This window comes from Marmota marmota, unplaced genomic scaffold, assembly GCF_001458135.2.
Source record: "Marmota marmota marmota unplaced genomic scaffold, marMar, whole genome shotgun sequence".
Taxonomy (NCBI): Eukaryota; Metazoa; Chordata; class Mammalia; order Rodentia; family Sciuridae; genus Marmota; species Marmota marmota.
In genome coordinates this window covers 1,465,291-1,481,186 of record NW_026000327.1, presented here as the reverse complement: position 1 = coordinate 1,481,186, position 15,896 = coordinate 1,465,291, and the positions used below count along the sequence as shown (strand labels likewise).

Sequence of the window (15,896 nt, the reverse complement as noted above, 5' to 3'; positions counted from 1 at the left end):
TAAACATTAGTTATGTTAGTATAATACTGTATTAACGCTTTTTCTAGAGAAAACTATTTGAAAGCTCACACACACACAAACCATTTCTTCCCCCCCCTGCCTTCTTCTTTTTAGGTACCCAGATTGAACCCAGGGGCGCTTAACCACTGAGCCACATCATCCTCAGCCCTATTTACTTTTAATTTTGAGGCAGGGTCTTGCTAAATTGCCGAGGCTGGCTTTGAACCCGTGATCCTCCTGCCTCAACCTCCTGAGTTGCTGGGGTCACAGGCATGCACCAGAATGAGCAGGAAACTATTCATATACAAACCATCAAGAAAATTAAGTCTGTCATGGGTTTAAGGAAATCCTGGAATATTTCTCTTTTCCCTTCTAATACTATCACATCATATTTATTTTCTCCTAGGCAATCAAGACGTGATCTTTCCTTGAAAAAATATTGACGTTGGCATCCAAGGTAAAGAAGAATTCATTATATACCACTGAGAAGTTTTCTTCAGGAAACTAGATGGATGCTCTATCCCAGAGGGGCATGAGCCTGCACTTCTCTTTTGAGCCTCTGTGAAAGGTAGGTCTCTCTGTGAGGCGGTTCCTAGCTTCCAAAACCAGACCAGTACATTGGATAAGGGATGCTTGCTCCACATCAACTTTGCCCTTGGATTTACCACTTAAAGTCAGGGAATATTGCATGAATGCAGGAAGTATTATAAGAGGCTGAAAGTACATAATGCCTCTGAAATTTTGATCCATGGTTTATTGGCACCGCAAACCAAAACAGACACTCCGCTTTGTTCTGGGGTATTTGGAGATTGAGCGCATTTCCATGTATGTCTGTGGTTTCATTTTGCTCCCGAGACATGTTTTCCTTGGGCTTTATGGATTTACTGTTATTATCACATAAATCTTTGAACGCATCTAATACGAAACAAAAAACCTTCAATAGTCACATACATTTGTGTTCCAGAGGGTTGACCCTTGTCCAATAAATTTCACAGATGTCAAGTGAATCTGTGCAGATGTTCTTGAAAGCAAAACCAATCCTCCTCACCTCTCAATTGGGCTCTGAATCAACCTGGAAAATGACCGAGAATTTGGAGGGTAGCCCTTGGAGGAACCGAACTCCCACTGAGATCAAAGCAGCGCCCCCCAGGCACCAAGAGGAGTCCCTAAACTCCTGCTTCAATACACAAACTCCAAACCCAATGGGAAGCGGAAGTCCAGCCATGGAGATCGCGCCCAGAGGAGGAAAGAGGGGGCTGCAGGCTCCCACAGAACAGTGCACGGACATTCAGGGAGCCACTCTCAGATGAACGGTGTTCAAAGTTTATCCAGAGCCTACGGTCAAAGCAGTTTCCACCCAGTCAATCCATTCAAGTGGATTAATCCACTGATGAGGTTACACCTTCTCATCATCCAGTCACTTCTCCTCTGAACTTTCTTGCATTGGCTCACACATGAGCTCCTGGGGGACTCCTCTGAGCCAACATATAACAAGGCAGGCACAAAGCACAATGAGACCAAGGACAGCCTGGGCGCTTAGTCTGGGTGACCGGGAAATGAGGTGTAGGGTACAGGCAGCAGGATTCTACTGCTCTGTCTGAAGGGTCTTTCCCGGAATCAGTGGAGATGAGAGTGTCTGGAGCAGGAGTAGGGTCCGGGACACCCATGAGTATGTACTCAGGTTCATCCGGGGGAGAGAGATGGTGGCAGCGGAGGAGGTGAGCAGTTAGCGGGGGCAGAGTGATCCTGCCCTGGAGGGACTCTGAAGGAGACCTCACTGGCTTTGCAGATAGTAACCAGAAGTCACAGGGAAGTGTGAGGTGTCTATCAAACATTACGCAATCCCTATCTTATAATATCTAATAAGAAAATCATACTGTGAGCCAGGCACAGTGGCGCATGCCTGGAACCCCAGCCATTCAGGAGGCTGAGGTAGGAGGATCGCAAGTTCAAGGCCGGCCTCAGCAATTTAGCTGAGGTACTTTGGATTAGGTACAGGGCAGTAAGACGAGGGGAAGAGGTATGGGGTAGAATGAATCAGACATTAGGACCCTGTGTGTGTATATGGCTGCACAACTGGTGTGATTCTACATCATGTACAGCCAGCAGAATGAGAAGTTATACTCCATCTATGTATGATGTATCAAAATGCATTCAACTGTCATGTAGAACCAATTAGAACAAAAAGAAAAATATGTAAAAATATTTAAAAATCATATTGTCAACCTTACTTCTGTGGTTGTTTTAAATTGTTCTGTCTCAATATTTGTTTAAAATGGATTTTTTTAAAATTGTTGACCCAAATACAACACGGTACAGGGCAGACAGGGACCTAGACCTCAGCGTTATCTCTACTTATTGTTAAGTGATTCTAGGATCATGATCAAATGTGGGCATTCCAGAATATTTCCTATTCTATAAAATAGAACTCAGTAGCCTACAGTTGAAGAGAAAAAAAAAAAAAACCTATATGCTATCTCATGAACCTCCAGAGAAATGCACACACTGTGATCTTGTGTTCTTGTATCCAGTTATGATAAAACCCAAGGAGATGAAATTTGGTTAATATGTAAGGTTCACACCAAGGATTCCCTAAGATCACAAATGAAAGGTAATTCTTCAACTTATGTTAGTTTTATAATGTATTCCATAGTTTCTGATGGAGTTAGCTGTGGCTTATTGACCCATTCTTGCTTTCCTGCAAAAGAGATTGACTGCTTTTCCTGGAAAATTCAAAGACTGAAGTCAAATCTTCATGATTAGTTGCAAAATATGGTTTAACAATCTATGATGCCATTTTCTTTCATTGCAATGTTTATGTAAATATGTCACATGACCCTATTCTATTCAAATGACCTTCAAGTCTGAAAAAAAAACTAATTTCTCCATGGAATAATGAGAAAATGAGTGCTTAATTAAGAAAAAACACTGATAAAACAAATTATCATTCATGTAATGTCCAACTACTCAAAACAACACTTCTGAAATTTAGTGAGTCTCATAGTAAGACAGACAGATAAGTAGAGAGACAGATTCCAAAAGTTCATCTGCAATGATGACATAAATAAATCACCCAAAATTCCAGCTGAAGAATGAATCGATATGACAGACACCAGGAAATGACTTATCAGAGCAAATGCCTAGGCTATTCCATAAAGAGAGTAAATGGATCCTAAACCAGATTTCATTTCTGTTTCAGATCTACACAGTCAGAGGTAAGCAGAGTGTATTCTCACCAACTCACTTCACACAGCATGAGGAATCCTGTTCCACTTTTAAATAACCTTGATGCACATGAAATGACACAGTGTGTGCAGAATCTGCAGTTTAGAAATATTATCCTTCTATCATTTAAGACAATGTGTCTAAAAGACCTTTCAAAACAGTCATGTTACACACACAAGTGGTTTCAATATTGTTAGGTGCTTCTCACATGAAATTTTGGTTATGAAATAAAAGATTCTTCAATTTTTTGTGAAGTGTAACATGTAAGCACTCATAGAAACTGGATGCATGTGATTTCTCTGCACTCTGCCACTTCCTGTGACTCCCCATTCCAAAATTAACAGCTGGTTACAGTAAGAACACAGTTGTAGGAAACGTACCTTCGAACATTGCTTGTGATTCTGGCACCAAACCAGGGAGCCGTTATTCTGCAAAAAAGAAAAAAAAAAAAGAGAGAGATTGACCCATTTAATGATTTTCTAATTGTGTATAATTTAAAAATATTTACTTTTTAAAAAGACCCATCTTGCAATGTTGATGCGTTTCTAAGGAAGAAAACATGTTTCTAAGGTAATGGCTACTTTTGTCATCAACTTTACGATATAAATAAAGACATGAAGCACGGACGATTCCAAGATGTCTAGAAGGGAAGAGGGTCTGAGCCAACTCTCACGGTGTGTGGAGCCACGAGAGACAGACTCCCAGGGACATGAACAGTAGGCATTTTGTCCAGAGTTGGCAGTTTGGGGAAATGTACAAGTTGGGCATCTTGGAGGCTTTTGAGCTCAGCCAAATGACAATCATGAGAGGCAGAGCTCACAGGACGAGCCTCTCGTTTCCTTTTCCTGTATGAACACCGTGGAGTGGTCGGGCGTGAACCTAGATCGTGCAGCCTATGACACGCCCTGACGACAGGGTGTAGCCTTTGCTCCTTGGCTCCACAGCATGTCACTGTACCGAATGCCACAGGCAATTGGAACAATCCTATTCACGAATGTAAACATATCTGAATACAAATGCAGTACCTTCAAAGTAGGTCACATTGAGTTTTCAATTCAACTGTCACCGGACGGGACCACCGTCATGATCGCAATCTGTTGCTGACCTTTAAAAACTCCTTCTGCGGTGTGTGATGGTGTGGCTAAACCACTTAGCATGCTTCACATTCACTTAATAGAAAACACACGGCGGAGTTTACTTATTATCCTGAACATTTCCACCTGGGAACCTCACATGCACCATAACTAACATTTTGGACACGATTTCCCTCTGCTTGTGATATTTCAAGTAGGATTGTGCCGGGCTGGGGTATCAGCAAAGCTAGGAAGAAACCATCAATCGCCCAACAGGTGAGACACCATGGTGTCCAGTTCTCGGAGGTTTAAGGATGGGGATGGAGTTAGGTGGCCCATTTCCCAGGTTAGAAGCTCTAGGCTTTGACCTTGAAGAATATCTGCGTGAACAGAGTACTATTGCATAATCTCAGTGGTAAAGCGCCCCTGAGTTCAACCCCTATTATTACTCCTGCCAAATAAAATAAAACCATAACTTAAGGCCTCCTATGCCTTGTTCTCGGCTTTGGAGATACCAAGATGAATTTACTAAGTGAGATGCTGGTGTCCCCTGTTTGTTCTGGGCGCAGTTGGCTCCTGCTGGGACTTCCAGGGAACGCATCCATCTGAGCACAACCTGGCCTCACCGCGAGAGTTTCACACTCATTATTTGGGGTTGGAAAGCAGTAAGGCTGGGTCAAGGCCAGTCCCCCACTCAGTAAGGAAAGTCACAGTCACACACAGGGGTGAGACTGTCACTGGGTTATGGAGGAATCCCCAGGTCTCCAGTCTTGGAAGGGAGAGATAAGAATGGACATGGATGGTTTTGAATATTCTATGTTCAGGAAGCAGTAGGGCATGATGTAGCTCAGTGGTAGAGTGATCACCTGGCATGCCCAAGGTCCTGGGTTCAATCCCCAGCACTGCAATCAATCAATCTTCCATTCAGATTGGTGGCTTGGGTAGAGAAGAAAGGAGGAAATCAGGTAAATGGGTAAGAAGTAGATTATAGTGGATTTGGACTTATCTCTAGATATTCACTTTTTTTTTTTAAATTTAGCAAATGTCCGAGGGTTAAGAAAATAAAAGACAAGATTATATCCATGAGAAAGGTATGGAATACCTTGTTTCCTCTGCACCCTGACTGTACAGAGAGTGGACAAACTTTAACAAAAAACACAAAAGAACCCCGCAAAGATCACCATCGGCACTGGGACCCCAGTTTCCCAATGCAAACCCTCTCCCTGCCCCATAAACCCCATGCTCCACAACTTGCTGGTTTCTATGCACCCACCCAAATGAGAAGGGCTCATAAGCCCCAGAGCCCAGCTGTTAACGTTGTTACATTTTATTGAGAATTAATACCAATGCATTATCTCAATCAAGGCAGCTTCACTGAAAGCAAAAATTCCCTCTCACATTAAATAAAAAGCTCTGTCCATATAAAGAAGTATTTGGGGCAATAGCAAGCAAGTACTGAAGATGATTATGATCAGGGAAGAGAGTGTGCTTAAGATGATTAAAGAGAATCCATGAAAAGATTTACAAGATGATTGGCAGGAACTTAGATATCGGTAAGGGGGCCCACTACCATTATTGGGTTTTATTGGGGGGGTACTGGGGATTGAACTCAGGAGCACTTGACCTCTGAGCCCCATCCCCAGCCCTATTTTGCATTTTATTTAGAGACAGGGTCTCACTGAGTTGCTTAGCACCTCTCTTGTGCTGAGGCTGGCTTTGAACTCGCGATCCTCCTGCCTCAGCCTCCCAAGCCGCGGGGATGACAGGCGTGTGCCACCCAGCCCAGCTCCATCATTATTGTTTTTAGGAGTAGAGGAATGATCCCACACTTAACATCTCCCTGCCGTAATGGATAACACTCACCCTGGACTCTCTGATTCCGCCTGATCAGTGAGATTCAAAAGCATTCATTATTGCAAATACAAAAATACAGTCTTTGCAATACGAGGGCTGCCTCTCCTGTTTTTCTCTCTGGGTGGTAGCCGCCTCTCAGCATTTGCCCACACCAGGAATGTGCAAGTGGCTTAGTACTTTTGCTTTATTTCAAATCTGACTGGCCGGCATGGATGGTCCACAGGCTGTATATTTGTTAGGATTCTCCAGTACATCATTTGTCTTTTGGATTCATTCATGGAGATTGTTCTACAAAGACATTTGCCACACACCCACCTGCACATATACGCATGCAATTAAGCACGCACACACACACACACACACACACGCATGTATGTATACTTTTTTTCCCCTAAAATATATGTCTCATTCCTTTGAGGATCTTAGGTGTCCTGTTTTTCTCCCAGTGTCTTATTTTGCCCCACATCAAGGTCCTGCAGCTGCTCTGTACCCCTACAGCCATCTCTCAGCCTTTAGCACAGCATTTATCTCTGCAAAGCATCTGCTGAACAGCATCAGGTAGCTGGTTAGCCAAACCCTCACTTCGCTGACCACTCTGTTTGGACCAGGTGTGCCCATGTGTCCCAGTGATACCGACCCCATAATTTGCTTACCTGTCATGCTCCGTGAGCAAACGAATCATGGAAAATTCCAAGCCCCCCCACTCACTGCGTCACCCCACCCCAGGGGAAGCTCTCCCTCCTGCTACAAGAGCCTCCGCCGGCTCAGCCACTTGACAAGCAAAATAAAACACAGCATTTGCAATAAAGTCTTCTTCTGGCGTCAGGCCAGCCCCCAGGCGAAGCATCAAAGTGCCTTCGAAGGAAAGAGCTTTGCTGGCGCATCATTACCGTAACCTCCAGGTAGGATCAGACAGTGGGACTTCCATAATCATAGAAAGATTACATCCTGCATTTTGTTGGTTTAACCAGATCAAACATGAACGCCAGTCCAGCCAACTTTCAGTTTCTAGAAGTTCAATCGGCTGCACCCGGCTGTAATTTCGATGACATTTTCAAAGTCTCTCCATCTCTAGCCCTTTTGATTTTTTTTTCCCTTAAAGAAAAAATAATTCTTCAAAAGCTTCCAGCAAAGAAAACACTCCATTCACTCAAAGACACCCACATGGGAGGGATCAAGATGAATGAAAACTGGTTATCTAGATACAAGCATCTGAAAAGAGAACTATCAGCCATCTCGTGCACTGTCTTTAATATAACCAGAGTTGGAGGAACAACAGAATCAGCCTGCGGTTTTGAAAATACTAAACTGTGGACAACCAAATCAACTGCCCATGACCAGCCATGATTCACCATTGACAATTTTGTTACTATGTAAAATGTTTTTTTAAAGGAAATAACTAAAATGGAGAGATTCATTTGATCTCAAATATTTTCCTATTAGCTTAGAACCGTGGTATAATATAATTTGCTTTTATTTATGATGTTAAGGGTGTTTTTTGCTGTTGCCAGAGGTAGGGGAGAGAGAAGGAAAAGGCAGAGAAAAGAGTATTTTTTTTTTCTTTTTAAGTGCTGGGGATTGAACCAGGGCCTCGGGCACACTAAGCATATGGCCCACCATTGAACCACACTCCCAGAACCCTTAGTAAGACACCCCCAGCCTGAAACACCTTGAAGACAGAGTCCAGCAATATCTCCTGCTCTTCCCCACCTCTCTCACCCCTGGCCGAGCGCCCAACACAGAGACAACCATCTTAATAAATATTAATTGAAGGGAGGGGGGTTTATATAAAGGAATTTAAACTTCAGTCATTATTAAATCATAAGAATTAAGGAAATAGAGTGGGCTGAACCCACTTCCCATTTTCCCTGTAGCTTCTAGGAAGTAGGTCCTGTATTTTGTTTCCTACAGAATAAATGTCCACCAGCTTCAGCAGGAAAATGCAGGAAATGGAACCAAAGTTTGCCTTTGGGGTCAAATACAAGCATCTGAGAAATAATCACCACCGTCCTGTATTCCCAGCGTCCAGAATCATGAACTAAATCAACTTCTACGCTTGATCAAAGACTCGTCCCAAGTATTTTGTAACAGTAACAGACAACAGACGGAGACAGCATTATAATTCTATGTTAATGTGTATACTTACATTTAATTTATTAATGTATATCCAACAGGCTTATAGTTAACGTGTTATATTTATACTCTCTATTTGGACCGAATTTATATTTTCTGGTAAACTGCAGGCTCTCCCTCAAATCATATAAAACCCTGGGCGATTTCAAGATAAAATAAATGACATGTTCTGAAGCAAATCCAACTTTAAGCAGATTTAGAGGGAGCATTAAGTATAATAACTGAGATTTGGTAAATGAGTCGTGTTACAAAACGAGGAAGCGTGAGTAATCGAGTTGCTACCATCAACTGAACAAGCAGAGCTCTGTTCCTGCAAAAATGCAGATCTGTGGACACCGATTCCATTCCCCTCACAGCTTGTCCTTGGCAGCGGAGACCAGGAAAAGTGCAGATGACTTCAGACGTCCAAGACAGCATGCCCGGGCCCGTCTCTGAGGTTTTAACTTTCCTGGTAAACACTGTGTGGATTCTTCTCCACCCAGGAACGTCTCTCCAGCTGCCACAACTACTTGTTTGGAAAATAGTCAGGTGCTGGTTATGGGGTGAAGGGATGTGTCCAGATGGGCACAGGTAGGAATGACCATCTGCTTCCAAGGATGGCCAGCGCTGTCTCCAGTGGGGGGGGGAGGCTGAGTTGGCCTCGCTACTTGTATTTCTGACCCTTACCGTGAAACTCACCTATCTTAGCATTCATAGTTTGCTCTGAAGGATTAATCCACCAAATGGATTAATCCACTTCTGCAGTTTCCGCTCTCTCTTCATTGCCTGAAAGCTCCATCTCTGGACCTTGCCCTGTTGGGGGGCCATGCTCCAAGACGTGAGCTTTACTGGGGACCTTTCTAGATGTACGTGTGTCCTTGCCCAATTCAGGATGGCTCTCAAGGTTTTCTGAGCTCCAGAGAGAGTGTGGGATCCTCCAAGGCCGTTCCTCCCGTGGCACGACAGCCCCACCCTGCCTCCTCCTCCACGAGCTCCTTCCATCCCTTCATGGTCAGCCCTGTGAGCAGCACTGCCCAGTGGCACCCTGGGCTCCAACCTCAAAACCCTGGAACACGTATCATGAATCTGCAGACTTAGGAAAACCACTGAGGGCAGAGTATGACTTCACGTCATGTCACACGCTTTCCTGGTACCTGGGGGACTGTGGTCTGTTGAGGCTGCTTCCTTTAAAGAACACACACACGGTCATTCTACCTTGTTAATGGACGTTGCTTTGCTCCTGGGCTTTGAAAAGTAACTTTAGTGCAAAGCTGGGTATGGAAAAATTGGACAGAAGTGACTTTGGGGTTTTTTTGGTTTTGTTTGTTTTTGTAAAAAAGGAAACAGGTGTCAACCTCAAAGGCCCCCAAACAATGAGTCCAACCCACCATATATATATAATTCCAACCCTGTCGAACTGTGAGCCAAAATGAACCTCTCCTCTTTTTAAGTTCATTATCTCAGGGATTTTTGTTACAGTAACGTATGTATGTATATATTGAGACAATGTCTCTCTTTAGGAGCCAGCACTGTTTAGGAGACTTGTTACATCTTGTTTTCCTTAAGTGGTTGTTGTTACTATTATGTTTTGATGGCAGGATGTTTTATGTGCCTAGCAGAAAATTTATCAAGGGGAATTCTAGCAAAAGTGAAAGTTACACAGTTACCAAAATCTTGATTTTTGCAAACCGTTTTAGCTACATCAGGATTCCACCTTGTCCACCTCGGGAAACGGAATGCATGTTTGCTGGCATAGACAAGTAGGAATCCCAAAGTCCTTGATAAAGTTTGATAAAACAATATAGAAAATGATATGCAATCATTTGTGACTAAGAACAGCAATTATACATAGAAACAGTGCAAATGTATCTGTTAATGACGTGTAACTGTCTCATAACACACGATTCTTTGCAAGGAAAGAGGTCCCTGTCACACGCCACTCTGTCTCATGAACTTCCCCATCCCCAAATTCCTTGCAAAATCTCAAATCCACTCCAGAGCAAAAGAGGAGTGGCCCAGGATTAGCAGCGTTCAGAGCCTCTGCCTGCTGATATTTTCTTCTCTAATTGACTGAGTCCTCTAATAACCCTCTCCAAAGTGTTGGCCATGCCAAAGGAAGAGGTCAGGCCCACCAGAGGAAAATGCTACGCAGATGGCCTCTTGTCCTGGTGCGAGGAAAGAAGGTCACAAATGCTGTAAGACAACATCGGGGACCCTCAAGGGCAGGACGGAGAGAAGAACACAGACCTGTCACATCCTGGGAGTGAACGTGAAAATGAGGATCTTTTAAAAACACGCTCCCTGGTGTCCAGGGAGAAGGGGGGTGTGAAGGACAGGGTCAGAGGAAGGACCTATGAGCTTTCAACCTCAAAGGACCACGCCTAGGACTGTCCAGAATCGTCCAGAATCATCCTGCAGCTGGACAATCGCAAACGCCATCAGCAACCGTGGTGACTCAAGCTTCCGCGGAACATTCCAGACCGCAGGAAATGCAAGAGTTAAGAGGGATTCCATTGCAACATTCTCCCTCGAGGGATGAGGACATGGGGTCTCTGGAAGTCTCAAAAAGCATGAAAGTCTGGGGAATTGAAAAAACTAAAAACATGCAAAAATATCGTCGAGTCAAAGATGACTTGATTAAAATACACTTTTCTTGGAGACAGGGTTTTTTTTCCCATTGTATGTTCCTCATTTGATTTGTGAGTTCTCAGGAAGAAGATAAATGTCTTCTTTTCTTTAACGAGGAGAATGGTGTTTGTATAAAACCATCACAGAGATGCTCTGGAGGACCACCTGGGGGCACGGAAGGCCAGGGCTGTCCAGGACTGGCAAGACCCCAAGTCCACGCATATGGGTGCTTTCTGCACAGGAGTGGAGGATGACCTTACAGAGGAGGGTCTCAGACACGTGGGGAGTCCCTAGGGGAGCGGGATTCATGGCAACTCATCCTCTGATGAACCGGAGACCTCCGAATCCCAAGAGCCCTCAGCAGGTTTTGACAGCAGTGATAGAGGAAACCGTCTTCAGTTCCTAACTCATAAGCGCCTTGGTGTGGGGGGGTCATGAACTTCCTGTATCAGAGGATACTGTCCTCCTCAGTGTTACACGAGGCTCAGGATGAAATGCACCACAGACGGTCAGTGTCCTGGGGCTGCCAGCATCGACACCCCCAACAGGGTGGCTGAAATGAGGACAAGTGGCCTGCTCTCAGAGGTGGGAGGCTGGGGTCCCAGATAGGGGCACAACTGAGCTTCCTCTGAAGTGTCACCTGGCTTTCTTTCAGCCTCTCGGAGTCCCTTGGTTGTGGCAGTGGGATAATCATGATGTATATCTTTCCTGGTTTCCATCCATGGTCCCAGCCCCCAGGGCAAGTCATGGAAAGTAGACTTCCTCTTCTGGGGTAGGCGCAGTGAGCGGTGTGCACAGCTCTGCCCGATGGTGCAGCCTGAGGTCCTGCCTCAGGCGGACATGAGGACAATTCCTCTTCCCTGGCCACCCGCGGATCGGCGTCAAGACTCCAGATGTGGCTTTCTTCCATCTCTCCAGGTTTACCTGGCAGGCTCCGGAGTCCTCCGTCCGACTTGCCTGGGGAGTTCCGAGGACTCCAGTTACTGAAAAAGGACCATCCTTTTCATAAGTTCATAGACTGAACTCGGGGGTGTGTGGATACGTACGTGCACCTACAATTCCCAACTAAGGCTCCTCAGTTTCTGCTTCTGCAAGACAGAGACCCGGGAGCACTGGGAGCCCAGGTAAGCATGTCCACTGTGGTCCCTACCAAGCTGCCGTTTCCTTCATGCAAGACCACCTTCATTAGAAAGCAATTGTAGGAAGATGCTATTCATTGCTTCAGATGACAATGAGGTAGGTGACCAAAGCACACTCCAGCCGGGAGTGGTGGTGCATGCCTGTAATCCCAGTGGCTCGTGAGGCTGAGGCAGGAGGATCACGAGTTCAAAGCCAGCCTCAGCCAAAGCAAGGCTCTAAGCAACTCAGTGAGGCCCTGTCTCTAAATAAAATGCAAAATAAGGCTAGAGATGAGACTCAGGGTCAAATGCCCCTGAGTTCAATCCATGGTACTAAAACAAAACCCACATATTCCAAAGGCACTCTCAAATCACCCTATTATTTTTCAAAATAGATGCTTGACAGCTGTGGGTCTTGACAGCTGCAATCTGTCCAGCAAAAGAAGCTGTTCCCGCGGGGCACATTACCGCCTGTTATCTGGCATGCTGACCTGCAGGGGTTAAGGATTAATCTTAAGTTATCAAGCTAATTACTCATAAGCCTTAAGAGCGGCCAGAAAGAACAGGTTTCTAGAGCCTGTGAACTGGAATCTACTGTGAATATGGCTATCACCCTTTCTAAAAGTTCTGATTGAAAATACCTCGAATGCCCCGTAAGTGGAAACTGTTAAATTTCCACATGCATTCCTAAAGGAGACTTCAGTGACACCATTTTGAAATATGCTCATAAATCTTAGATGCACCTATTTTTATAGTTGGAAAACACCCACCACCTCAATATGCACAAACAGTGTGTGGGACTGGGGGCTGAGTTGAGTTTTTGCAGAGGGGAAAGTCTAACCAGGAGAAAGCATTGCAAGAAATAAACATTTTCCCCCTTGCACATGACTTGGCTCAGTGTTGGATCTTTGTCACATTGTTTTCTTGTGATGTACGCTTTCTCATTATTCTAATTTACATGTTATTCACTGGGGACTGCAGACTAATTCATCATGCTAAATTGGAGCACCTCGAAGTCTGTAAACCCCCCCCCCCCGACTTTTGTGACAGTCTAACTCATTCATCACAATTCCGGGTTCCTTTGGTACAAACTTCAAAAAGATACCATGTTTTAATGAGGGATCACTTGAGAAAACATGATGAATTAAGTGTGTGCAAGAGAAAAAAGAACAACAGCCCCCAAGAAAAAGCTTTGCAATGCAGAAAATCTCCATCCCGAGACAATTGTGTGACCCGCAGAGCCATAAGCACCCAGCATCCGGGAAGTTGGGTGTGTTCTGGAAGGAGAACAGATGACCTGGAATCCAATGAGTTGTGCTTCTTGTCCAATGACTATCCAGACTTTTGTGCTTCAACTTAAAATTCTACCTAAGCTCTCCCATGTAGCGTATGGCAAGAAGAGATCTTTAGGGAAACAGATGCATAGGAAAGATAACCTGGATTCCACGTTCCGTCTGTAGAACCAAGCGCTTGCAGGTCAACCTAGAAGGTAGCTTCCTCACTTGGAGATTAGATGAGCTTTTTATTGTTATGCACCTGTTTATTGGCTCTCAGAGAAGAGTGTGAGGCTCCGAGGATCCGGGGCTACGCACACTACTCATTTATTTGAACCCAGGGATCTTTAACAGCAGGTGCTCACTCTGGATATAACACAGCCTTAAAGGGGCCAATATTTCTGCAGAGCTGAGTTCAAAGTTCTAAGTAAATTGCTTGGCAAAGAAGCAAAACCCAGTCAAGCATGATTACCCCTGAAATTAAGGCAAGGAACAGCAAAAAAAAAAAAAAAAAAAAAAGTGGTGGGGTCGGGGTGCTCCTCTGGACCGGGCTATCTGGTTCCAGCACATCTCTGAGACTGTGCTGCCAGGCGCAAGCATTGCTACAAGCATCTGCTATATGCCAGGCTAAGTCCCTTGACAATACAAGATTGTGACTTGATCACCTCTGAAGCCCCAGTGCTCAGCAAAGCACCAGGCATAGCACAGCTACTTGGAACGATTGACAGTTGTGGGGATGTTTGTTGTAGAGTGGAAGCTGGACCCATACGGTCGTGTGCTGCATGAAGACCTTTCATCAACCAACGAGGCATGCTTACGGTCGATTCTGGTTTCTGTGTTGACATGTCTACACTTGAGCACTATTTTAGAGTTTACTCCCTCCAGTCAGTTAAAAAGAATTTGCAGGAAAGCTATGTGCTGTGTCATGCCGGCAGCAGCCCCACATGGCTCTTATTCACCAGGTCGCCCGACTGCATCAGGAGGCCATAGAGTGATTGGCATGTGTCATTCACGCTTGCACAGGGACACTGTGTGGTGCTCACTCGATGTCCACACAGCCTCAGGATGCCAGGCACACTGCTCATGGTCCACGTTGCCCAGGTCGGAGACTGCACCCCACCGTGTGGGATGATCAGGGTGGAGAATATGCAGAAATGAAACTCTTCCTATAACTTCCCAGAAGGGTTCAAAGCAGAAAACTTTTTTTTTTTCCAAAAAAATCAGAGTAACAAATAGAGTTTGTGAACCTATTCTTGTTGGAAACAGGTTCAACATACAACTCCAATCCACGTCTCCTGGGGGAAATAACGAGAGATTAAAATGCAGTTGGAGGTCTGTCCTCATGTGTCACTCCTAAATATTTGCTTCTCTATGGTGATGGTTCACCGGTGGATATGTTCTGCCTAGATTTTTTTTTTTTTAATTTCTTTGCAGCTGTGAGGATGTTAGCTCATAACATTTGATACAAAAGTTTGGAAACAACAACAGCAAAAAAATGTTCTCTATGTTGTTCCGATTCTGCTGCGGTGCTAGGGGCGGCCGGGGGGCGGGGTGCATCTTCCCAGATGTGGGTCATGTCTGGAGAGAAGAGCAAATGTTTGGTGCTTTCAGCCAAACATAAAATAAAGACAAGGGGGAAGGGGCAGGTGGGGTTCAATCCCCAGTATCAAGAACAAACAAAAAATAAGCAAGAAGAGAACTGTGGGGTGCCTATTTTAGGTTTTAGAGTTCTACTTCTGAAACACTGACCTCCCTAGGCCTTCCTGGCTCAGAGGCAATTGAAAAGAACCACACTGGACACAGCGTTTCCACTGCCCCCCGCCCCACCGTGTTCTTCTCGTCCTTTCTGAAAGCAATCAGTAATTCTGCAGAAGCTTGGCATTCTCATGGGTAGCAGACAGGAGGGCCAGCCGCAAGTTTATGCCAGTTTGTAACTTTGCCTTTATTTAGATCATGCATATAGCAGGCTGTCGGGGGAGAACGGGTGACCCCAACGGCCACGTGGCTGGGGGGGTCCCCTGCTCCTCGTTCTATAAGTAGTTCGTCCTCTACTGTGGGTGAAGCTATTCAGAGGGGACAGAGAGCTGTGGAGCAGGACATAAAACACCAGCAAGTAGGGACAGAAGTCAGGAGTTGGCCACAAAAGAGAAGGTGGAAAGCCAAAATGGTGTGCACGGAGGGACCCCAGGAAACACGTCCACATTCCAAACAGGCATAGTGCATCAGGTGTGCAACTCTGCAGGAACAGTATTTCAAAAGAGCAGTCTGCCTCCCAGTTACGTAGGGACTCAAGATGGACTCAGACCCTTGTGCAGGTCTGGAAACCGTCTTTTCCAACGATGCATTATTAAAGAAGCCAGCCAGAGTTGATGAAGTTGCACTCGATGAGCCATTTGCAGTAACCTAACAGGTCCGCGGTGACTAGGCGAAATCACCTTTCAGGGGGAGTCTTTATGTGGGTTTGTGCTGGGATTTTCTCAGCTCCGCCCCCCTGAATCTTGTTTTAGAGAAGCTCTCAGTGATGTCCCAAGCAAGAATGCAATGCATAGCTTTATCTTCAGACAAAAACCTCATTTGCACTCGGGGGACAGAGTACCACCCAAACCCACTGT

At 45.0% G+C, this 15,896-nt stretch overlaps 1 protein-coding gene across 1 annotated transcript in view; it reads right to left on the bottom strand.

Moving 5' to 3' along the window:
* Anos1 (anosmin 1) overlaps window positions 1-11,897 on the bottom strand; it is a 129,219-nt gene extending 117,322 nt beyond the window's left edge. The window contains exons 1-2 of the mRNA XM_048797402.1: window positions 11,533-11,897; window positions 3,606-3,653 (exon numbers count right to left, since the gene is read on the bottom strand). Coding sequence (XP_048653359.1) covers window positions 3,606-3,653; window positions 11,533-11,802 — 318 coding nt within the window. The 5' untranslated portion in view covers window positions 11,803-11,897. The remainder of the gene's footprint in view (window positions 1-3,605; window positions 3,654-11,532) is intronic.
* Window positions 11,898-15,896: the final 3,999 nt, after the last annotated feature.